This window comes from Carettochelys insculpta, chromosome 2 (genome assembly GCF_033958435.1).
Source record: "Carettochelys insculpta isolate YL-2023 chromosome 2, ASM3395843v1, whole genome shotgun sequence".
Classification (NCBI taxonomy): Eukaryota; Metazoa; Chordata; order Testudines; family Carettochelyidae; genus Carettochelys; species Carettochelys insculpta.
The window spans coordinates 213231774-213255599 of NC_134138.1; the positions used below are offsets into that span (position 1 = coordinate 213231774).

Below are 23826 nucleotides of genomic sequence, written 5' to 3' on the forward strand. Positions count from 1 at the left end.
TCTGCCTCACAAGTTGCGGGCAGGAGGAGAGTCAGAGCATGGAACATCCTGAATGGAAGAACAGGCTTGTTGCTTTTACGTGTCAGACTGCTTTTAAAAATGACATTCCTAAACAAAGTAACCATTCTAACACCAGAATCTAAAGGCAAAACTGGAGCAAGAGAGGCTCTGGTTTGTCCCACAGATATTACACTAAGGAGTTGGATGGCCATGGAAGAGGGCTTATGTTCAGATGTTTGGTTTTGTCTAGATGTTTAACAGTCCTGTACCAGAGTCAAGTATCGCTTGGCAAAGTTACTTTGCAAAAATCTGTATTCCTGAAGATTTACACTGCAAACCTGAGTGCCCACTGAGGGACAGATTTTGGAGGACTGTGCATCAGTAACTGGGGTGGTTGGAAAGTCTTGGCACCGATACTGGAATTTAGGGCAGTTGAATTGCAAAGTCTCACGTACCAAGGAGTGATTTCTGATGGGGAGTCTGCAGCCAAGAGCGAGAGCTAGAGATCTCTGATGCTTGTAATTATCTCAGACAGAACAATTAACATCCCCCCACCTCTCACCCACTTTCTTCGGTCCTATTTGATTTGTCAGTTTTATTGCAATTTTTTTTTTGGGTCCTCTGTACTTTTATATGTCAGTCTGTGTTGGAAATGAAATTGATCTGAAGAAGTGGGTCTGTCCCATGAAAGCTCATCACTGAATAAATCATTTTGTTAGTCTTCAGAGTGCTGTATTTCTGCTGCTTTGTTTTGTTGGCGTACAGACTAATATGGCTACCTCTTTGTTGCTAGCTAAAATCATGCCAGATTACCTATGTTGCTAAATGAGTGAGTTCCAGGTTAGAGAGGTTCAGCCTGAATTTTGATATAGCTGGCTTCCTGATTTTTTTTCCCCCATTAATCTCATATAAATGCAGGTCTGGAAGGGACCACAGTCCAGTCCCATACACTGATGGCAGGACTACATAATAACTAGGGCATTTCTGAAAGATGTTGTCTAACCTGTTAAAAATATCCAATGACAGAGATTCTACAGGATCCCCCAGGTAATATTTTCATAACTGCCAGGATGACAGTTAAGAAGCTTTCCCTGATGTCCAGTCGAATCCTAAACCACATTTTCTACAAATTAAGCCCATCACTTTGGGTCTTAGCCTCAGAGGTTAACAAGAACAATTTTCATCCTCTTCTTTGTAACAACTTTTTATGTACTGAAAACTGTAAAAAGTTTTGTAGACCTTTCATAATTTTTGTTTCTCTCTTCTGGATTTTGTTGAACTTGTTCTACATCTTTCCAGGAATGGGTCAAATGCTGGGAAACCAAGCAGCAGCGAGCGGGGCAATCCTTGGAACTCCTTTCCTGGTTGGGGCTGGTGCAGCAGGGAACCACATCCACTGTCCACAGGGCAAGCCCCCAGCTGCTTCCTGCAGAGCCCAGCTTCAGCTGGACACTTCTGCTGTCCCCTCCTCCTACATGCAGTTGAGGAGGCATAGGGAGAGTGGAGTAGGGGGGAATGCAGGTAGCTAGTGACAGTTGGGCAGGCCTTAGAGCCTCTTCTTTGGCTGGGGAAGCAGTAACTGGCAAGCCTCCGAGACTCTAACTTGGCCAGGGCAGCCACAAAAGGTTTTTTAACCTTTTGGTAAAAGCATTTTTAGTACATGCTAGCTATCCTCATTGCAGATGTGTTGATGCTTCAGATGCTGCTTGAAGAGAGAGAGCCAATCCTTCTCACGTTAAGTTAAAAGTGGCTTCTGCAAGCAAAAGAAGAAAAGTAAACACAGTGTTGGGTGTTTAATGAAAAATGGACAAATGACTGCTTTTTTTGGGGAGAGGAAATGCAAGCCCATTTGCCTGATTTGTAGAGAAGCAATTTTTGTCTTGAAAAAAATCAAACCTAGAAAGACGCTACAACACGAAGCATATCAAATGCGAAGAATATCACAGACAGCTACATGCAGACAATTAAGGAACTGAAAAAAGAATTTTGATAGGCATCAAACAATTTTCACAAAAACACAAAAGGAGATGGACAGTGTTACATACGTAAGTCATGTGGTGAGTGAACTTATCGCAAAACTAATTTATCCTCATTCAGAAGGCTAGTTTGTAAAGGAGTGCATTGTTGCAACTGCAGCTTTACAGGCACCAGAGAAACAGATTACTTGAGACTTTGAGCTTCTCACAGGACGTGTCAGGTAGAATTCAGGTTATGGCTCAGAGTACTAAAATGTCTAAAAAATTCTGCAGTTCATTTGGAGTTCTACTTTCTGGCTGTTGATGAGAAAACAGCAATAACAAGTACAGCTCAGCTGGCTATTTCCCTCCATGGAATCACACCAGGTTTTGAGATTTGAGAGCACTTGCTTTAGTGTACTAACGCAGAGGTGAAGACATTTTTAAGAAAGGTTTGTTGGCAGTGCATAAGTTTCAGTTGTCATTTGAAAAATGGAGCAGTCTTACTCCTGATGGTGCCTCATCTGTGGCTGGATCTCAGAAGGGTTTATTTTCCTTAGACAAGAAAGAAATGGATTGCCTTGGTTGTGATCCATGTAAGTTGATTGTGTCACTGCATCGTTCATCAAGAATATGTACACAGTGCATGTGACTGAACAATGTCTATAGCAGTATCAAGTGTTAACTTTATGGAAAAAAGAAATAAAGGATTAAACATCTGCCAGCTTAAAGAGCTGTCAGAGCTGTCGAGCTTGAAGCAGAGTATGGTGATTTAGTTTATTATGAAGTGCGATGACTGAGCTGAGGGAATATGCTGATGGGGTTGTATGAATTGAGTAATGAAGTAAAACTCATGGAGATGAAGGGAAAACCTGTAGCTGAGGTGAGCACCCGCAACTGGCTGTGACCTTGCATTCATGGTTGACATTACTCAGTACTTGTCAGAGTTCAATGGCAATTTGCAAGGCTTCTTACTTCTCTTCTTTCAAATGTCATGTCATTAAAAGCTAAGTTAACTTTGTGGCAAATGCAACTGGAAAGGGGTACCATGGTGCATGGAGAGTAGATGTGCAAGTTTACTTCAGAAATTCTGTGAGCGCTTTCAGGACCTAAGGTTGAAGGGACTAGAATTAAACATTTTTCCCCACACCTTTCAGTGTAGAACTACTCTATGTACCTGAAGCCTTTCAACACAAACTTACCAAATGCAAAGAAACAAGAAACTTATTTCTAAATGCAGCAACCTGCCTGTGCTAGAATGCTACGTGCTCTCTGCTAATTTTCCAAACTAGAGGAGGCACACTGAAAATAGCGCTCTTTGGTGCTGTGTACAGCCTGAGTTTCCCTAATGAATTTCAAGCAAGAGAACTGAAATACATTTGTAGTTGATGCATGGCAAGAAATTTGTTGCAATTTTGGAAGTTAACATTCTTTAACAAAACAAAACCCCCTCATCCTGCCTACAGACAGTCTTTCTTTGGCATACCAGTGTCTAAGAAAGAGTAGGCATAGTTTCAGCTCTGGCAGTAGTCAGTGCAATTGCCCGGGGGGTGGGGGGAGAAGAGAGAGAGAATGGCCCTTGACAACAAAAACATTTTCTGGACAAAGATGTCACTGGCCTAAAAATAATGTGGTGAATTTAAAGCAGGATGGAGGTCTACTTACATTACTTAGTGTGATGTGCTCTCTTAAGGGAATAGAAAAAATAAATTTATGGGTTTTCTACTGTTCATATTTTCCTTTATTCATGCCAATACATATCCCAGTTGGATATTTAGGATCCTCTATTCTAGTCTCTGAACAAGTGCAGGCAGTTTTAGTAATGGAATGTTTCTGGCAGTCACTGTCTTCTCATGATGAAAATCCCAGGTGTATTCTATTCACAAACTATTTAACATTTTTTTGAAAAAAACTTGTGTTATTATTAGAGGTGTATTTCCTAAATGTATTATTCACCATGAGTTTCTTTTCTATTAAACCTGATTTTTGTCTGCTGTATGTTGTAGCTAAGCATTTCAAACCATTAATTGTACTTAGAAAGATTAATGTGAAGTTTGTTTCTAGATGTTAGTCTACTTTCCACATCTATTTTGAAAATATGGAAGTTGTATTTGGAATGATGATGGCATTGAGTTTAAGCAGAGGGCTGGGAGTGCCTGGCTCTTTGAGCAGCGGAAGGCATCGGGTTAGAGCTGTCGGGGGTATAGCTGTGGGTGCCGGGGGCAGAGGATTGGATAATAGCAGGGACCTGGGTATGCATGGTTCTGGAGAAGGGGAGGGGGATTAGGTTAGGGCTGGGGTTGCCTGTCTCGGGGAGCAGGGGGTTGAGCCACGTATTATGTTTTTATTCATGTATATCTATATAAATAGATAGACAAAACTATTTAATGTGTGGCTCATTGCACTCTGTCTACATGGATCTTAGTCCCTAAGTGGTTGGCCACGCTGATATATGCAATAACCAAAAAAGTGGTAAAAGCTGGAATTTCGTGTGTACTGCTGATCTAACTTTTTCATTTCCAACTTTCAAGTTTTGCATTTTTCATTAAATTTGCAACCATGAGGAAAATATTACAGCCTGATTTCATGAGTTACCCTTCAACTTGTCGCACAAAACATAAGCCATACCTGTTGACACTCAAGGTGTGAACATTCTCTGAGCTGCTTAGGAAAGCCGCACTTTCACATTTCTACAGATTTTTCCCCCTCCAAAGAAACAATTGGAATTTGCTTTACTGTGTGGACTGATCCTGAGGTTTGTGAAGTACCTGGGAATTGCCATCTTTCAGACTCATGCCCCAAATAACTACACAGGTTGTCATAATTGTTTTGTGAGAGCACGTTTGTTAGAGTAAGTATAACTCAGTTATTCCTTTGGTTTAGTATTACTGCTTCCTAAAATATAAAACATACAGTATTTGGATGATGGAATTTAACTTTTTCATGAATCATACAGAATGCTAAATCAGATATCTGTATTTTAAAAATACCCTTTTTCCCCACTCTTACCACAGGATAATGAAAAGAGGACCCCTTTACATGCTGCTGCCTATCTGGGAGATGCAGAAATTATTGAACTACTTATTTTATCTGGTATGTTCTGCTCATGTTAATGAAAAAATCTATGCATAGATACATGACATGTAGTTTTGGTTTGCATAATTTTGTCAACCTATTTAATACTAAGAATTCAGTTGAGATTTGTGGATTTTTTTTACTTTTGTTAAAAGAATCCTTAATTCAAAACATTATTTAGATAATTTGCAGTTGTTATAAAAAAAAAAAAAAAGTGTCTTCCAGTGATAAACATTCCCATTGGTGTCTGCTATTTATAAGTAATTTATGACCAAATTCAGTTTGTTCAGAAGTCTGTATTTGAATGTACTAATCTAAACAATAGCATATATTTTTACATATTAAATTTAGCAAAATGGCTAGATGTTAGTATTGAAAATGGTATCCAAAAGTGCTGATTTTTCTTCAGATTAACTACATTGTTTTCCTTTTTATTTTTGCTAGCTCATATATGTGCAAGGTTTTTAGAATGAAATAAAAATTTAAAAATAACTTTACATGTTCACTTCTTCACTTGCAATTCAGAATTCAAATAGTCAGGCAGCATGTTCTAGTGCTTAAAACAGGAGAGATCAGAGCTGTTATGCCAGCTCTGCAACTGGTTTGGTGTGACTTTAAGCAAGACACCTAGGCTACATCTACACTATGAGGTAAATTTGTTTTTAAGGCAGTTATCTGAATTGTACCAAGTGACTGTCTTCACTGTAAATACCATTAGCTCAATTTAAGGAGCACTTAATATCCATATCATAATATCATTGGAACTGTGTGGATGTAGCAACAAGTTTGAATTTAATATTTTGAATGAAGGCTATTGTGGAAGCATCATGTTTTTGAATCAAACTCATCAGACTCTAGAGGATGACTGGAACTGTTGCACCTGGTTCCCCCGCCACTCGTGGCATCCGGGAAATGGACCAGTGCAGCACCCGGTTTCCTGCTGCACCTGGCTCCTGTGAGCCAGGCACAGCAGCGCTAGTCAGTTCTTCTTCGAGTGATTGCTCATTTCCATTCCAAATTGGGTGCGTGTGGGCGCACACCCAGTTACTGGAAGCTTTTTGCCTTAGCCAGTAGCCATAGGGTTGGTGCGGCACCCCCTGGAGTGGTGCCAATATGGCGACCAATATATGCACCACCTGACCTCCCTGCCCCCTGCTTAGTTCCTTCTCGCTGCGCTACCAGTCATTGGAGCTCTTGGTTTCTCTGCTCATTTCTTTAGCTAGGTTTTCCGTCCCCCTTGGTGCCTTGGCTCTGGGGAATGCCTGGCTCCCCAGGCTTTAAGACTTGTTCAAAATGCGGCAAACATATGTCCAAATGTCTGTCTCTCTCTCTCTCTCTCTCTCTCTCTCTCTCTCTCTCTCTCTCTCTCTCTCTCTCTCTCTCTCTCTCTCTCTCACACACACACACACACACACACACACACACACACACACACACACACACACACACACTCTCTCTCTCTCTCTCTCTCTCTCTCTCTCACACACACACACACACACACAGAGCCATTCAGCCTGTTTGATTTGCTTGGGGGAAGGACACTTGTCTGATCGCTGTCCAATTTGTAAGGCCTTTAAGCCCAGAACTTTGAAAGATAGGGCCCAAAACCTTAAAGCCCTCTTAATGGGGCGGAGAGAGGAGCCTCCTCAGTGCAAAATGCACCAGTGCCGTCGACCACGGTGCTGCGTAAGGACTCGCAGCACTGAGAGCAGGTGCAGTTATTACTAACGCCTTCTCATGCCATGAGAGTCAACCTCTGGTGCTCATGAATAGGAGGAGGCACAAGAGGCATCACTCACCGAAGTCAAAGCAGGGCAGCCTCAAGTCCAAGGCTCCACCGTGCAGTGCCGAAGGGCAGGAGGCATGTCCGTTAAAGCCAGTGCGGAGTGGGAGCCCACAGGTGCTGGACTTGCCCTCAACGCCAAAGGCATTTGGAGTGGCACAAGGACTTTCTGCAGATGACAGTGCAGAGTCCTCCTCCATCTACGGAGGACAGGCAGCGTAGCACTGAAACAGAGTGATCGGGGCTCCCAGATGTGACACCGGCACCAACCCTGTGTTCATGTCGATGCCAGCACTGACGCTGTGTTCAGTGCCGAGTGCTCTGGTGCCAACCCAGCAGACTGTGGACTAGTTACTCCGGCACTGGCACCATTCTCGGTGCACATGACATCGACGCTGACTCCGATGGCCCCGCTGTGTTCATCTGTTTCTGATTTGGCATTGGAGTTGGACTCCTCTTACTTGAGCTCTGGACAGAGTGGGGGCTCGAGAAGGTTGCACCATAGCTATCGCAGGCACTGTAGTCATCGCTGGGACGATATGGGTTGGCCACTGGCTTCGCAGGTGACTCAGCAGTGGCCCTTCTGGACCCTATGGGCATTTCACGAGATGCAGGGCCAGGCTGTTGGAGTGCCTTTAACAGTGTCGGGGCCCACTGATCCTGCGCTCAGCACCGTCGGCGTCATGGGTGCCCCACCACCGGAAGAAAGACAGGAAGCGGTGGTCATCATGGAACCTCCTGCGTCTACTTTGTTGGCATCAACCTTGACACATTGTCAGCACCGTTGCAACAGGACTGGACCCCTTAGGTGCTGGTGCCATCTGTAATTGTACCTCTGGTGCCAATGAGGCAGGCACCAGCCAAGACACAGGCATCAACTCAAGTTCAGGGAGTGGTTAACAGAGCCGTTTGTGCCACCTGTGGCAGGGTTTTCTGGCCAGCTGGTGCCTATGCCAGCTCCACCAACAGTAATTTCCATAGGGGGCCAAGTGCCTGAACAGGTCACTACTGCCCCTCCCTTCCAAATGCAGACGCAAGGGCTATCATCTTCTGCCTCCCCAGATGAGGCAGTGGCAGGCTTATCAGCCTCACCTGTATTAGAGGATAGGGGTGCAAGCAGACGAGGGATGAAATGGACCCTATCACAGACATTTTGCCCTGTGCAGGCCCCACCAGGGTGGCTCTGCCCATAATCAAAACAGTTGCCACTACAGCTAGAACGGTTTGGCAGACCCCTGCTTCTGTCATTCCTACGGCCCATAGGAATGATGGTACTTTGTCCCATCCCAGGGACACATACTCCTTGGTAGACGATGGTGCTAACCATAGAGAGTGCCAAGGGTTCTATGGTTCCTCCCTCCAAAAACAGAGAGGCTAAACGCTTGGACCTCTGTGGGAGGGAGGCCTATTCAAAGGGAGGTTGCAATTAAGAATTGCTGACCAGCAGGCTCTGGTTGGCGGGTATGCTTATAAAACAGTCAGCACGCTGTCTAGGGTCTCTGAGATGGTGCCACCTGAAGCCAAGCAGGACTGCACAGCTGTGGGGGAGGAGAACAAACTGATTTCAAGGGTGGCCCTGCGGGCAACATTGGATGCTGTGGACACTGCCATGAGCATTATGACCTCCAGAGTGGCAGTGTGCAGGGAGGGCTTGGTTGCAGGTTTCCGATCTGTCTCATGAGGTCCAGCAGACGATCCAGGACCTCCCGTTTGATGGCCCTACCCTATTTTCATTTTAGACAAATGAAAGACTGCGTACTCTGAAAGACTCTTGGGCTACCCGCCTCTCCTTGGGCCTGCATACATGTGCCAACCAATGCAGGCATTTTAACCCCCGTCCGCAGCAAAGACAGTTTCCGCAGCCACAACGGGATGGCAGTAGAAGGCGGAACAGGATAAGCAGGCACCGGTCAGGCCAACAACCTCAAGGCCACCAAAATGGCCCACAGGGACCCAAACCTCAGTTTTGATGGCATGCTCGGGAGTGAGTCGATCTCATCCACTCCAGCATCCCCACGTTTTTCGATTCACCTATCCCCCTTTTATCATATGTGGTGCAGCATCACCACAGGCCTATGGATCTGGCGTATGATAGAGAGGGGATATGCCATTCAATTCTCTACCTACCCCCCTTCCCTGTCCCTCTTACAGCAGGAATTGCAATCCCTCGTGGGCTCTGGGGCCATAGGAGAAGTTCCTCCCAGGTTCAGGGGACAGGGGTTTTATTCCCAGTATTTCCTAATTCTGAAACCAAAGGGGGGCTTGAGACCCATCCTGGACCTAAGAGGTCTCAACGAGTTCATGAAAAAGATAAAATTTTGTATGATATCCCTGGGTCTCATACTCTCAATGCTGGAGCAGGGGGATTGGTTCATGGCTCTTGACTTATAGGATGCATATTTCAATCTACCCTCCTCAAAGGAGGTTTCTCAGCCTGTGGCAGATGGCAACCATTATCAGTTCACAGTCCTGGCTTTGTCTGTCTGCAGCCCCAAGGGTCTTCACCAAATGCATGGTGGTAGTAGCAGTGCACCTATGCAGGGAAGGGGTGCAGCTGTTCTTGTACCTGGACGACTGGCTAATCAAGGGTTGTTCCAGGGAACAAGTGATTCAGCATGTACAGTTGATCTGTCAAACCTTTGCAAGCCTCTATCTTGATCAAGGCAAAGTTGGGGTTGGTCAATAGAGTTTGTAGGGGCACTACTGGATGCCAGGTGTTCCTGCCAGACAACGGTTTGGTTCAGGTCCATGGGGGCCATCAGATGACGGTCAGGTGCTGCCTGCATTTGCTTTGTCACATGGCAGTGTGCACCTTCACGGAATAGCATGCCAGGCTAAGGATGCACCATCTACAGCTATGGTTGTCATGGGTGTATCACCCTGTAAGAGACAGTTTAGACTTGGTGGTTACGGTGTCGACACAGACTTTGTTGACCCTACACTGGTGGTTGGACGAGGGGCTCGTCCTCACAGGAGTCTGCTTTGCCCCTCAGCAGCCCTGACTTTCCCTAGTAATGGACGCTTTGGACCAGGGGTGTGGAGCACACCTGGGTCAGGTTCGAACCCAGGCTCTTAGGAGTGTGTTGGACCTTTGGCTCCACATAAATGTGAGGGAGCTCAGGGCCATCAGACTAGCATGCGTGATGTTCAAGGCCAATCTGACAGGACATTGCACGTCAGTCAGTACAGACAACACAACAGCAATATACTATATCAACAAACGGGGTGCACGCTCTTCTCCCCTGTGTCACGAGGCCAGGGTGCTTTGGGATTTCTGCATGCAGCATGTCATGCTGCAGGCCCTTTACCTGCCAGGTGTACACAATACACTGGGAATCAAATCAGCAGGTCCTTTATGGATCGCGAGTGGTCTCTCCACCCATAGGTCATTAATTCTATTTTCTGGAAGTGCGGGTATCCCCCAGTGGACCTCACCTCCCACCTCAGTGTGAAATGTGGGATGTTTTGCTCCTACTGAAATCAGAGCCCAGCGTCCTGGGCAGACACCTTCAGTGTCCCCGGTTGGTCATGCTGATATATGCATTTCCTCCGATTCCGCTAGTTCACAGTGTACTCCTCAAGATTCGCTGAGAAGGAGCATGGATCATCTGGATGGCACCGGCATGGGCCGTCATCACTGGTACCCAATCCTCCTGCACCTGTCAATCCACAAGCCGATGATGTTGCTAATCTGACCAGACCTGCTGACGCAGCAAGGGAGGAGACTGCAACATCCCAGTTTCCAGTCATTGCACCTCACAGCATGGATGCTCTGTGGCTGAGGGACTAGGAGCTGGCCTGTTCAGATCCCATAAAGGAAGTATTGTTAAATAGTAGAAAACCCTCCATGAAGGTGACTTATTTGACTAAGTGGAAAAGATTTTCAGTGTGGGTGTCTCAGTGGGCAATCTCTCTCGCAAGCCCCATCGCATTCGTTTTAGATTACCAAGGGGGTCTGGTGCAGGAGGGCTTGTCCATCTCTTGGTTAGGGTGTACTTAGCTGCTTTCTCAGCCTTTTACCAAGGTCATGGAAAGTCTTCTGTGTTCAGACCCTGTAGTCAAAAGGTTTCTGAAAGGTTTAGAAAGAATCAAGCCCCAGGTTCAGGCACCACTGCCCCCATGGGATCTCAATTTGGTGTTAGCTAAGCTTATGAGGGCCTCCCTTTCAACTCCTGGCTACCTGCTCCCTGCTGTTTGAGTTACAAAACAGCATTTTTGGTGGCAATCACCTCAGCCAGGAGGGTATCTGGGTTGAGGGCACTTTCAGTGGACTCCTTGTACATAGTGTTTCACAAGGTAAGGTTAGGCTGAGACCTCACCCTGCATTTTTTACCTAAGGTGGTCTCCGTGTTTCATGTTAACCAAGACATTTCCCTATCGGTATTTTACCCAAAGCTTCATGCCTCCCTGAGGAAGCAATGTTTACATACCTTGGATGTTAGAAGGGTGCTGGCGTTCTATATGGGTAGGACTAGGCCCTTTAGAAGAACTCAGGAACTCTTTGTGGCAGTTGCTGATAGCATGGAGGGCCTTCTGGTTTCCTCCCAGTGGATTTCCTCGTGGATAGTGATGTGCATTAAGGAGTGTTGCAAATTCGCAAGGGGGAGGGGTTCCTCCCTCTCAAGTTAGGGCACAGAGAGCACAGGCATGGTCTGTGGTATATTTTGGCGCAGGTGCCTATCCAGGACATCTGTAGGATGGCCACCTGGTTCTCAATTCATACATTTACAGCACGTTATGCTTTAACCCAGCATACATGGGAAGGCACTTAAGTGGATGAGGCTGTCCTGCTGTCCTTTCGGGGCGCCGATCCCACCTCCTAAGCATTGGCTTGTGTTCACCCAACTTGGAATGGACATGAGCGATCACTCGAAGTGTTTTGAGGTCCCTGAATGGAAATAATTACAGAATTATAAAGTATAGTGGAATCTCTTTAATCTGTTTTTTTTTTTCCCCCCTGCGTGCGGTCAGTAGTTACTCATTGCATGGGTCTCTGTCTTAAGAACCTACAGTTTGACTTCCAGAAGTGCTGAGTGCTCTCAGCTGAAACTGAAATCAGTGACTGTTTTTATATAAAATATATATATATATATATGTGTTAAGTACTCTGAAAAATCATTCTGTAGGTATCTCAAATGGACACCCAAAATCAGAGGATACTTTTGACGTTAATGTGTCCGTGCCTCAGTTTCTCCTCTGTAAAAGAGGAATTATTAACCTCCACTGTATGGGGACAGTGTGTGAATTTGTGAGACACACACTGATTGCCACAGCAGAGCCCATTTGGAAATTAATTATGCCTTTAGAGCATGGTTTTGCGTGCAGTATATAAGGCCTAGAACAGTAGAGTCAACAATGAGGAGAATAAAGTTTTGAATAGCTGCTCATTAAGTAAGCATTGCTTTTTCTGAATGAGGAAGGAATTCTGTGGGAAAAAATGTGGTAATGTAGCTAAAGACTGTATGATAACGTATATACTCAAGGAGGCTGAAAAGGTTGCATAGATAACCTTAATTGTATTTTCTAACTTTTGAGCACTTAACTTTGCAATCTTAATATTTATGATCTGTAATGAATACATTGGAGTACATTCTGAAGTCTAGAAATTAAAAACCTGTCTACAGTTGTCATCCTATATAAATAAAGTAAGTTGGAAGAAATTTTCCTTGCTTTGTTTCTCTTCAAGCCTGGTCTAAAGCCCATTAAAGTCAATGGGAATCTTTACTGATTCCAGTGGGCATTAGACCAGATCCTTACTCATCAGTTTTGCAATCCTGTCAACAGTTAAAGCATACATGTAGCTGTACATGGAAGTAGTTCTATAAAGTTCAATGGGACTACACATTCTGTAAATGTTTTTTGGATTGAAGTCTAAGCCACAATATTTGTACTTAATTGAATTTTCTGTTTCTTAGTGTAAATTATAGTGGTTCTAGTGTCATATTGTTGTCGATGCTGCAAAAATGTGTTATTTTTAAGTTCCCTTAATTCCCCCCAAAAACAAACAAACAAAAAAACAAAAACAACCAGCAAAGCACACCATGTACACCACTGAAACACTAAAAATATCCTGGGAGTGATTTATTTAAAAAAAAATAAAATTTGATTGGTTTTGGAAACTTGTTTGTATAATTGAGATTTTTTTTAATACCAAATTTCTCTTAAGTGTAAGTCCTTTACAGGATCCATATTGTTTGTTTTCCATGCATAATTCTTTCCTTAGTTCAAGATGCATACTTATAGCTTTTAGCATTAGTCTAAGTCTTAAACAAATCCAGAAAAAAATGATCAAGGTGAGCAAATCAGAGTGGAGGGGTAGGGGGGAAGTCAAGAATTAGATTAAGCCACCTTGATCATCTTTTTTTTCTGATTTGTCCTCCTTGATTACTGTTTTTGGTTCTCTGTGCCTTAAATATTGAGTCGCTTCTGGTATGGCTATCGTCTGAAGAAGTGGGTCTGTCCCACGAAAACTCACCTAATCAATTATTTTGCAAGTCTTTTAAAGTGCTACTTGACTGCTTTTTGGTTTGATAATATATAGATTAGCATGGCTCCTTCTTTGTTACTATTGAGTGTGTGGGCAAGTTTGCCTCCTGGGAGGAACTTTGTTGGTAGTGCTGCTGATCAGAGTACCCCGGATAGAATAGCAAGGTGGAATTCAGCTCATTCTGCCACAGGAGTATTGTCTTGCAATATTAACACACACAAAAATCAGTGTAAAGTTGTCTCTAGAATAAATAGGTATGACTGAATGCATACAGGAAACAGTTCTGTTCAGCATAGAAGTATCATTTTTAGGTGGCCAACCTTCAATATAGGACCATATTTTTAGTTTCTGCAAAGAAAGTGGCTCTTTCCCTTTTCGTATTGAGTAAGCATTAGAGAGTTGGTGGTATTTAGATAGAAGAAATGTTATCATGCATACAAAAGCATCTTAAATGAACAAACAGATGTTCAATAAAGCTATTACTGATGGCTTCCTTAGTTCATTAGTGGTAAGGGAATAAAGTAATTCTAGAAGTAATAAATACTAAATATACTTCAGCCAGTTATTTGAGTACGCTTTGTGGAAAAGTTAGCCTATCACAGGTGCCCCCACTGTGCCCTTCCTGGCCTCGCAAATTTTTTAATCTGACCTGCCCTGTTTCCCAGTGTTGCTGAAGAACTGAGTTCAGTAACAAATACCATGAAATGCAGGAACACCTATGGTATGGACCCTGGCAGCTGACAAGGAAGCAGCTCTGAGTGCTGATGCTTCTGCTCCCCCAGCCCCCCACAATTGGGGGAATAGCAGTGCAGTGACGTGCTTCCCCAGAGGCTTTTCCTCACTGCTCCCATAACAGAGGACTGTGCCTGGGGGTGGCAGGTAAGCACTCCATGCCTGTATGCACAGACCCTGCAGTGCCCTCCCTGGCTCTGGAGATTCTTTAGTTTGACTTATATAATACTGACTGCTGTCAGATCTCTTAAATGAAATTCTCACTGAAACTAGTTAATAATTATACTACACTTGAAGCTCTAATCCAGCAAACCTGGGGAACTGGGCAGGTCAATCTGATATTTAGAGCCCTTCTGAGAAACAGCTTTTCTAATCTTTTGTCACGGTATCTACAGAATCATTGTATTGCTTACTTGAAAGGAAATGCCTGTCTGTCCTGCATCTAGTTGGTCTTACATATTTAGTTTTCTCTTTGTTTTGTGGAAGAGAAAAATGTAGCAGTTTTTTCCCCCCACTACAACAAGTTATTTTGATAATGCCCTGGTGCTTCAAGCCATACTACTACTTCACCCTTGTACTCCGCGTGGAGCAGAGGTCCACCTCTCCCTGAGATAACAGGGTTTGGCTTAGTGTTAACAACCTTACCCGTAAAAACCCAAAAGTTATAGAAACATCTTCAAACCATACTTATCAAGAATTCTTTAGCTGTTTCTTATTTGGACAGTTGAGCATCCATTTCAAGCAAGAAGGGCACTTAAAAATGCATTTTTTCTTTTAGCTCTCAGAATCTGGTTTGCTGTCAAGTAGAGGACTTCTTTTTTAATAAAATATGTGTTTGAAATATCCTCTAAATTTTCCTTTCTCAGTCTGTCATCCCCATTTTCCTCTGATGTAATCTCAGGCTTTTTATAGGTATGGAATACATAGACACTAACCCTTAAGTTATGGAAACCTGAAATGATGAATTTGCAAAATGACTGTAGTTTAGATGTTCAGACAGACCACTCACTTCATATAGTGGCCTTTGAATGTCAGAAACCTCTCTGAGACTCATCTCAATCTTGAGCTCAGACCCTGCTTCCTCTGGAGCAGTGACTGTTGTAATTACTGACCAAAGAGCTTCCTTAAAGCAAAGTCTCATTTTCTCTGAAATGTTTTTAAATAAATATCTTAAGTGTTAAGGCATACTACAGTATGCCTGTATAGTTTGTCTTTAAGACCTAGCATTTCCTGGGGCTGGGAAGCCTGACTCCTCCACAGAGCATTTGCTGTGCCAGCCTGTGTACCTACACTTACAAAAAACCCTTGGCCCTCCTCTTCACCGCTGAGAGGTCTTCTAACTGTTCAGTTTTCATTTGGTCTCTAATCCTTACCATAAGTTTACAGTGTGTTGAAGAATACAGGATCTTTGACTAATGGCCCCTGTTTTCTTCCTCGTGTGTAACTGTGTATCCTTAGCTGTGAAGCTATTTTTGTTGCCTTCCTGTATAATTCACAACGAATTGGAACGTTACAGGCATATAGCAAATATCCATTAACATGCTAGTTCAGTGTATTCACAAGTGAAAATGTTGTAGCCCAAAGCAGAATAACTTCCCTCACTGACCTGGTCACACAGAACATTTGAAAAATTATGGCATATCAATACAGAAGTATTAATAAATTAATGCACAGGAAGTCCTATATCATACATATTCTTATTACGTATGTGCTCTACGTGTCACAGTTGTCCTAGTTACTTAAAGGATTATTTATCTAGATTTGGCAGCCATCACTGAGTGCCTTTAATACAGGATATATTTATGAGATGCTAATCTTTCAATAGGTATATGTAGCATTTGTAAGGGGGAAAACGAGGCAAGCCTGCATTTGTAAACTAGATGTGGCACTTGCTTTGAGACAAAAAAATCTGAAAAATGCTGGGCCAAAAATGGTTCCAGCATGCAGAAATATAGCTAGAGGCCTTGAGAGAGCTTTTTATAATGCGTTGAAAGACAAAAGATTCCAGTATATCTATTAACTTTTTTCTTCTGTGAATGTTGACTCAGGCATCTCTAAAATGAAGACAAAAGAAAAGAATCCAGATTCACTAGACCCAGTTACTAATGATACATCAAATTATTGAGTATATTAGGAATTCAGTACTCCAAGATAAGCTAGGCAATTCTGTGCTGTACCCATTCCTCACTTTATGTATAATTATCTCTGTTCATTCTCTCATCTTTAGCTGTTGATTGTCTGCCATCTTATACTTAAATTTTAAGCTTTTGGAATATGGACCATCTGTTTGTGTTTGACAGTGCCTAACATAATCAAATCTTGGGCCCTTAATAAGGCCTAGAGATGCTGCCGAAGGATTAATGATAAATACAGAAACTAGAGGTGAACAAATGTTAAGACAGCGATGCTGTCAACAAAATATCAAATCGATCAGTGCACCAAGTGCTAAAGGAATAGCAGCACTTTTGAAGTTCACCCACAATGCGTTGAAATGAGTGCCCATTACTGAGTCTATAGAGGCACCAACAACTGGGACAATTTCAACTATGCCATTAAAATCATCAAAGGAAGCTAGTTTGATGAGAAATTGCTCCAGAATCCCATGGAAGCCATGGAAAAGAGGACAAATAAATCAATGGATGTCGAAATGATAGAGAAAATGTTCACTTTTCAAACTGAAGCTGAAGTCTTTAGCTTATTGAAGGTTGAAACTGGCCTTTCTGATTGACAGCACTTCATAGCTCAGCATGGATGGAAAGTAATGGCAAAGGCCTGAGATACCATGACATTTGATCTGAGAATAAGGTTGCTGGCCCATGTCTCCAAAGCACATGAGCTCTGAGAGTTTAGGGAGATCTGGCCTGTCTCATATATCAAACCGAAATCCAAGGATCAAGTCAACAGTAACTCATTTTTTTGTTTTGTTTTGTTTTCTGAACACTACAGGACAAAGAGTTTTTCGACTTTAGTTTGATAGACCAGTTATTTTGACTGCTGATGGAGTGCATATAAGGCTAAAATCTCTCCTGTCTTCAGTCTGTATTTATTTCCCTATTTAATTTTTCCTTCCATTTTCTTGCTTCCGGTTGTGCCTTGGCCCTCCCACCCCCACCCCATTCATTTACTGAGCTGTCTTTATTTTGCTGTTTAGAGTTAGTAGTATGCTATATGTGGAATTGCTGGAGGGAGAAATTCCTAACAGGATAGTGGCTCTTTTGTGTTTTAGGCTGTTGCTTTTCTGGCAGTCACAATGTGCGGTCCTGGCAAGGGTTGGAGGGCAACTGGAAGCATGATGGGTATGCTTAAGCCTGATTGGATGCAGACCGTTATGATCTTAATTATTGCTCAGTCTCAAATCTTTTTTGGGAGATAATTACTGAGAAGACGGTTGTAATGTAAGACAATTCCAGCAATATATAGAGTCCCCTGATGTATTTGACTCCAGCTCTGGGCACAGAATAGTGTGGCAACTGTGTTTTTCTGGGCTAGTGGCATTTCATGTTGATAGCAATAAGTTAGATTTACTTGCTGGTTCCTTGGATATGTAGAGGTTTGCTCCTTCTCAAGGGAGGAAAAAAAACCTCTTTAGTTACCACCCATTCTTCTTCGAGTGTCCCCGTGGGTGCTCCACAATAGGTATCGGGCTCGCCCGGCGCCGCAGATCGGATCTTCCAAGCAGTTTCTGCCGGACCGCGCATGCGCCGGTGCGCGCCGCTCCCTTGCGCGCTCCTGGCCACGTGCGCGATCCGGTCCCCGCCAGTTCCTCTTAACCGCCGTCGGCTGCAGACGGAATCCGACTAGGCTACGGCCAAGTTAGCGTATTCAATGGTTTTAACTGTTTTTTCTTGAAAGTTTTCAAGTTCTTAGGCTACTGTTAAGTTAGCCAGTTGTTATTTTCAAAAAAAAAAAAAAAAAAAAGGAAACAACAAGCGGGACGGCATTCAGTCCAGTCCTAGTAACAAGCAGAACACCGGAGGCCAGGAGCCTAGGGCCATTAGCCCTCCTGCCGTGGCAGGCCATCGGAGAGGGGGAAAAACAGCACAGAGAAGGTGCTAAGTACCCATTAACAACTGAAAGACTCACCAACAATGTCCTCTTCAGGATTCAAGAAATGTGAGTCCTGCCGAGAGGCAATGCCAGCGTCTGATGGGCACAGTCTCTGCATAAGGTGCCTGGGGGAGTCCCATGTGACGCAGAAATGCTCCTTCTGTGCAAAATTAACAGCCAGAGCAAGGAAGGACAGGGAGATGCGGCTTAAAATGCTGCTCTTCGACAAGGCCCTCCAGCCAGACGTGCCGGAGTGGCCGCAGCAGGAGGGACCCTCCGGGGCCCATAAAAGGAAAGCTGCCTCCCTCACCCCATCAGCGCAAAAACGGAGGAAAGCCTCCCCAGCCCGATCCCTGCCGGCAGCAACAGCGAGCGGGACAGGAGGAGCGCGCAGCCCCCAGCCGCAGCAACAGCTGATCGGCGGCGGCACGGAGAGCCATGTGGAGGCGGCTCAGCCTCCGGTAATCAAACAGCCACCCTGCACCACAGGCAGGGCGGCGGCTAAACAAGTGCCGGTACCGGCGGCACCACAAGCAGCGGCACCGACCCCCGGGGAACCGGCGGTGCAGAGCGCGCAGGCACGCAGCCCGCAGGCACCGGAGGACACCGCCCGTGTGGCACCGCCCATGAGCGTGCCGAGCACGACGCGGACGGGGCTGAGATCCCCTACACGTCAGGGGGCGGAGTTACCTCCTCAAGGGAGGGGGAAGGCTGCACACAAAACGAGGCACCGCAGACCCTCTCCAGACAGGGCTGCAGAGTTGCTTTCTCTCAGCCCTCCGCTTATGCTGCAGACTCCAACCAGAAGGCAGGGGCCCCCCCTAGCCTACCCGGAGCCCCCGTCTCCATTTTTACAACCAGCCTCCCCCTGGCTGGGACCACCTTCACCCTTCCTGGGGTTTGAGCCGCTGGAATATACTATCACAAATCGCTCTCTCCAGTGTCCCAGATCTCTTGACGATCTCGCTCCCCCAGACGCAGAGGGTATGCACCAAGGGAGTGGTCTAGGTCACCTTCCCAAGAACAGCGCCTATACTGCCATGGTCGCCCCTATCACGCGGGGCATACACACCACCGGCAATCTACCAGGGAAAGATCCCCACAGACGGTCCTGTATCCCCGAGGGCAATCGCGAACGGGGACAGAGACTCAAGTATCTCAGGGGGAACTGGTTATGGAACCCCGAGATTTTCCCTTGCAAGCTTCCAGTGAGAGGATGTACCATCACCAACAGGAACCGGAAGGGTCCAGAGAGGCGTACCCTAGTGGTTCCTCACTCTCCTCCCCGGATGAGGCTACGGCCCCGGGGGATGTCCATCCTCCGGACGATCTCAAACAGTTTCAAGAGCTGTTTAAGAGGGTGGCCTTCACGCAAGGCATCCAGACAGCAGAGGTGCAAGAGAAACACCATAAGCTCCTCAAAAATCTGAGACCTCTGGCCTCCTCCAAAATAGCAATACCGCTTGATGAAGCAATCTTGGAGTCCGCCACTATGATATGGCAGACCCCTGCGACTATTCCGCCTGTCCACAAGAGAGCGGATAAGAAATACTTCGTGCCGGCGAAGGGCATGGAGTTCCTGTTCAGCCACCCACAACCAAATTCCTTGGTGGTGGAGTCGTCGCAACAAAGATCAAAGACATCTCAATTCAAGACAGGGGGAACAGACAAAGATGCCAAGAAGCTAGAGCTGTTCGGCAGAAAGGTCTACTCCTCCTCCACTCTACTGTTGCGAATGGCAAATTACGCAGCGCATTTAGCGAACCATAATTTCGACAACTACACTAGGTTAACCTCCCTCATGGACTCGCTTCCAAAGGACAAGAAACCGGTGCTCAAGGCCATCGTGCAAGAAGGCTACGCGGCCTCGAGGACGGGAGTTCAGATCGCCCTGGATGTTGCGGACACAGCAGCACGTTCCACAGCTACGGCAGTGGTGATGCGAAGGGAGTCCTGGCTCCAGACTTCGGGTATACCGAGGGATCTGCAGGCAAAGATAGTCAATCTTCCCTTCGACTCGCAGAAGCTGTTTGCTGAATCAACTGACTCGGTCCTTCATTCCAGTAAAGATTCAAGAGCCACACTTAGGACCCTGGGGATTTACACCCCTCCATACAGAAAGAAAAAGTACTACCCTCAACAAAGAAGGTACCAGTACCAGCAACAGCGTCCCCAGTACCACAGGGGTTACGAGCAAGGGCGACATCAACAGCACCAGCAGTACAGAACTCCCAGGCGACGTTCCCAACAGAGCCGTGCGTCCTCGGGGCAGGGCCAAAGGCCACAAGTTTGACACACAGATCCAGGGCTGCGCCATCACTACCATCGCACAAGGTCATCCGAAACGGCTATTCCACCATCGCCTCCGACCATTCTACGACCAGTGGCAAAGGATCACCACAGACAAATGGGTGCTGGAGATCATAGCCACGGGGTACGTCATCCCCTTCCAGTCGCTCCCACTGGCCCCACCTCCAGGAGGCCTCCCACGTAGTGAGGCTCAAGCAGGAGGTAGATCATCTCATGCTCATAGGGGCAGTGGAAAGAGTGCCAGAGCAACTGCAAGGAAAGGGTTCTACTCGAGGTACTTCCTCACGGAGAAAAAGACAGGAGGCTGGAGGCCCATCTTAGATCTTCGAGGCCTCAACCGGTACTTGCGCAAGCAACGCTTTCGGATGATCACAATCGCCTCCATCCTTACGGCACTGGACGATGGAGATTGGTTTGCAGCCCTCGATTTACAAGACGCGTATTTTCACATAACTATCCATCCGGCTCACCGGCGATTCCTCCGGTTAATGGTAGGCAAAGAACATTTTCAATACAAGGTCCTACTGTTTGGCCTTTCCTCGGCCCCCAGAGTCTTCACCAAGACCTTGGCAGTGGTGTCAGCCTACCTGCACAGACGGGGTATTTATATTCCCGTATGTGGACGACTGCCTACTCAAAGGGGCCTCGAAGGAGGAGGTACTACGCATGATACGCCTCACAGCAGGCACGTTCTCTTCGCTCGGCCTGGTTATCAATCTGGCAAAATCAAAGATAGACCCCACACAGGACATAGAGTTCATAGGGGCACGCATAAATTCTACTACAGCGAGAGTGTATCTACCAGAGACTCGCTTTCGGGCCATCATCTCCCTCGTGCAGGTCATCACCTTCAGCCCTACGGTGCCGGTCCTGACGTGCTTACAGCTGCTGGACCACACGGCAGCGGCGACGTTCGTATTACAGAACGCCAGGTTACACATGCGCAGCATGCAGCGCTGGCTGGCGAGCGAATACAAACCGGCAGCACACACCGTTCACAGGGTGGTGTCGCCCACAGCAGAGGTGCGCAAATCCCTGCAATGGTGGGTAAACCCCAAGAACTTGCTAACAGGGGTACCCTTCCACCAACCACAAATATCGGTTTTTCTTACTACAGATGCCTCCCTCCATAGGGTGGGGAGCACACATGGGCGAAGAGGTGACTCAAGGGCTGTGGTCCTCCACGGAGCAGTCACTGCACATAAATATACTGGAGCTCGGAGCAGTGTTCAACGCCTGCAGACACTTTCGAGACCATATACAAGGCAAAGTTGTCGGGATCAGTACAGACAATACCTCCACCATGTTTTATATAAATCGGCAAGGAGGAGCTCGGTCCCGTGCCTTATGTGCGGAAGCAGTCCGGTTATGGAACTGGTGCATCGCCAACAATATAATCTTGAAAGCCTCGTACTTACCAGGCGCTCACAATGTGAAGGCAGACCAGCTGAGCAGGCGTTTTGCACTCACACACGAGTGGCAGATCCGTTCTGATCTGCTACGACCGATTTTCCATGCATGGGGTTTTCCCCAGATGGACCTGTTTGCCACTCAACACAACAAGAAGTGCCCATGATTCTGGTCCAGGGCAGGACTGGGACGGGGGTCCCTGGGGGACGCATTCGCGATCTCGTGGAGGGGCCCCCTGCTTTACGCTTTTCCTCCCACAGTGCTGATCCACAAAGTCTTGCAGAAAGCCAGAAGGGAAGGAGCCCGAATGATCCTGATAGTCCCAACGTGGGATCGACAGCAATGGTTCCCCCTACTCCTGCGCATGTCGGACCGGCCACCGATGCCCCTTCCGGTGGCGCCGGATCTGCTCACGCAAGCCCAGGGGTCCATAGTGAATCCGCACCCCCAAGGCCTGCGACTACAAGCGTGGTTAATCCATGGCTCAGCTCCCTAGAGAGCACATGTACGGAGGAAGTGCAGCAAGTCCTAGAAAGTAGCAGGAGGACTTCCACCAGGAAGACCTACAAGCAGAAGTGGACTCGCTTCACAGCATGGTGTTCTACCAAACGGCTAGCCCCCCTTTCGGTGCCTATACCTGTGATATTAGAGTATTTACTGGACGTCAAGAGAGGAGGACTCTCACTATCCTCGTTAAAGGTCCACCTTGCCGCCATTTCGGCGTTCAGACACGAAGAGGAAGGGCACACGGTGTTCGCCCATCCCATGGTTACCAGGTTCCTCAAAGGGTTGGTAAACCTATACCCCCCTCGGAAACCGCTTCCACCTTTGTGGAACTTGGACCTGGTGCTTAATGTGCTAATGGGACCACCGTTCAAGGCCTTGGCCACGGTTTCCCTCCGCCTCCTTACGATAAAGACGACCTTTCTTCTCGCAATCACGTCAGCTTGCAGGGTGAGCGAGCTTGCGGCAGTTATGGCAACGCCACCCTGCACTGTTTTTTCCAAGGAGGCGGTAACCATACGGCTGCATCCAGCCTTTGTTCCCAAAGTTTCTTCTGAGTTTCACATTAATGAACCAACTTATTGTTTTACCCTTGTTTTATCGAAAGCCTCATAACTCTAACAAAGAGGCGCGCCTACACCTCCTGGACGTGAGGATGGCGCTAGCCTTCTATATAGACAGGACTAAGTCCTTCCGGAAAACAGATAGACTCCTAGTCTCTCTCGCTCCCAAATCGAAAGGAGAAGGTCTCTCTTCGCAGAGAATCTTGAAGCACATCGTATCCTGCATAAAAATGTGCTACGAACTCAAAAAGACTCCTTTACTGGCCACTCCCAGGGCTCATTCCACTAGGGCGGTGGCGGCATCAACAGCCTTTTTCAAGGGCGTTGCGCTAAAAGATATTTGCAGAGCGGCGACCTGGTCATCCTATGACACTTTCGCCAAACATTACGCCCTTCACAGGGTATTCCAAGAGGATACCCGTCTCTCGACAGCGGTCCTCTCGGGGACAAGCTGCACATAATCCGATTACCCACCTCCTATCTTGGGTTACTGCTGGGTAGTCACCTATTGTGGAGCACCCACGGGGACACTCGAAGAAGAAAGAGAGGTTACTCACCGTAGTAACAGTGGTTCTTCGAGATGTGTCCCCGTGGGTGCTCCACTACCCGCCCATCCTCCCCGCTTCGGATCTCTGTTAGTGTTTTGCAGGGGCACCCGAGGTGGTTGGTTGAGGAACTGGCGGGGACCGGATTGCGCACATGGCCAGGAGCGCGCAAGGGAGCGGCGCACACCGGCGCATGCGCGGTCCGGCAGAAACTGCTTGGAAGATCCGATCTGTGGCGCCGGGCGAGCCCGACACCTATTGTGGAGCACCCACAGGGACACATCTCGAAGAACCACCATTACTACGGTGAGTAACCTGTCTTTCTCTTGCATGAGATTTTCCCCAGTTATTTTAATGGTTGATTTCATACCACGCTCATGAGTACTTCCCACTAGTGTGCTAAGCACTGTGACTT

The 23826-nt window shown here is 46.4% G+C and overlaps 1 protein-coding gene across 6 annotated transcripts in view; it reads left to right on the forward strand.

Moving 5' to 3' along the window:
- ANKRD28 (ankyrin repeat domain 28) overlaps positions 1 to 23826 on the forward strand; it is a 200592-nt gene that overhangs the window by 87806 nt on the left and 88960 nt on the right. For 5 of the 6 annotated variants that reach the window (XM_074984527.1, XM_074984528.1, XM_074984526.1 and 2 more), the window contains one exon: positions 4970 to 5048. In XM_074984527.1, the coding sequence (XP_074840628.1) occupies positions 4970 to 5048 (79 nt within the window). Of the gene's footprint in view, positions 1 to 2640; positions 2645 to 4966; positions 5049 to 23826 lie in introns of those variants that run through there. The other variant, XM_074984531.1, reaches the window with a different exon arrangement.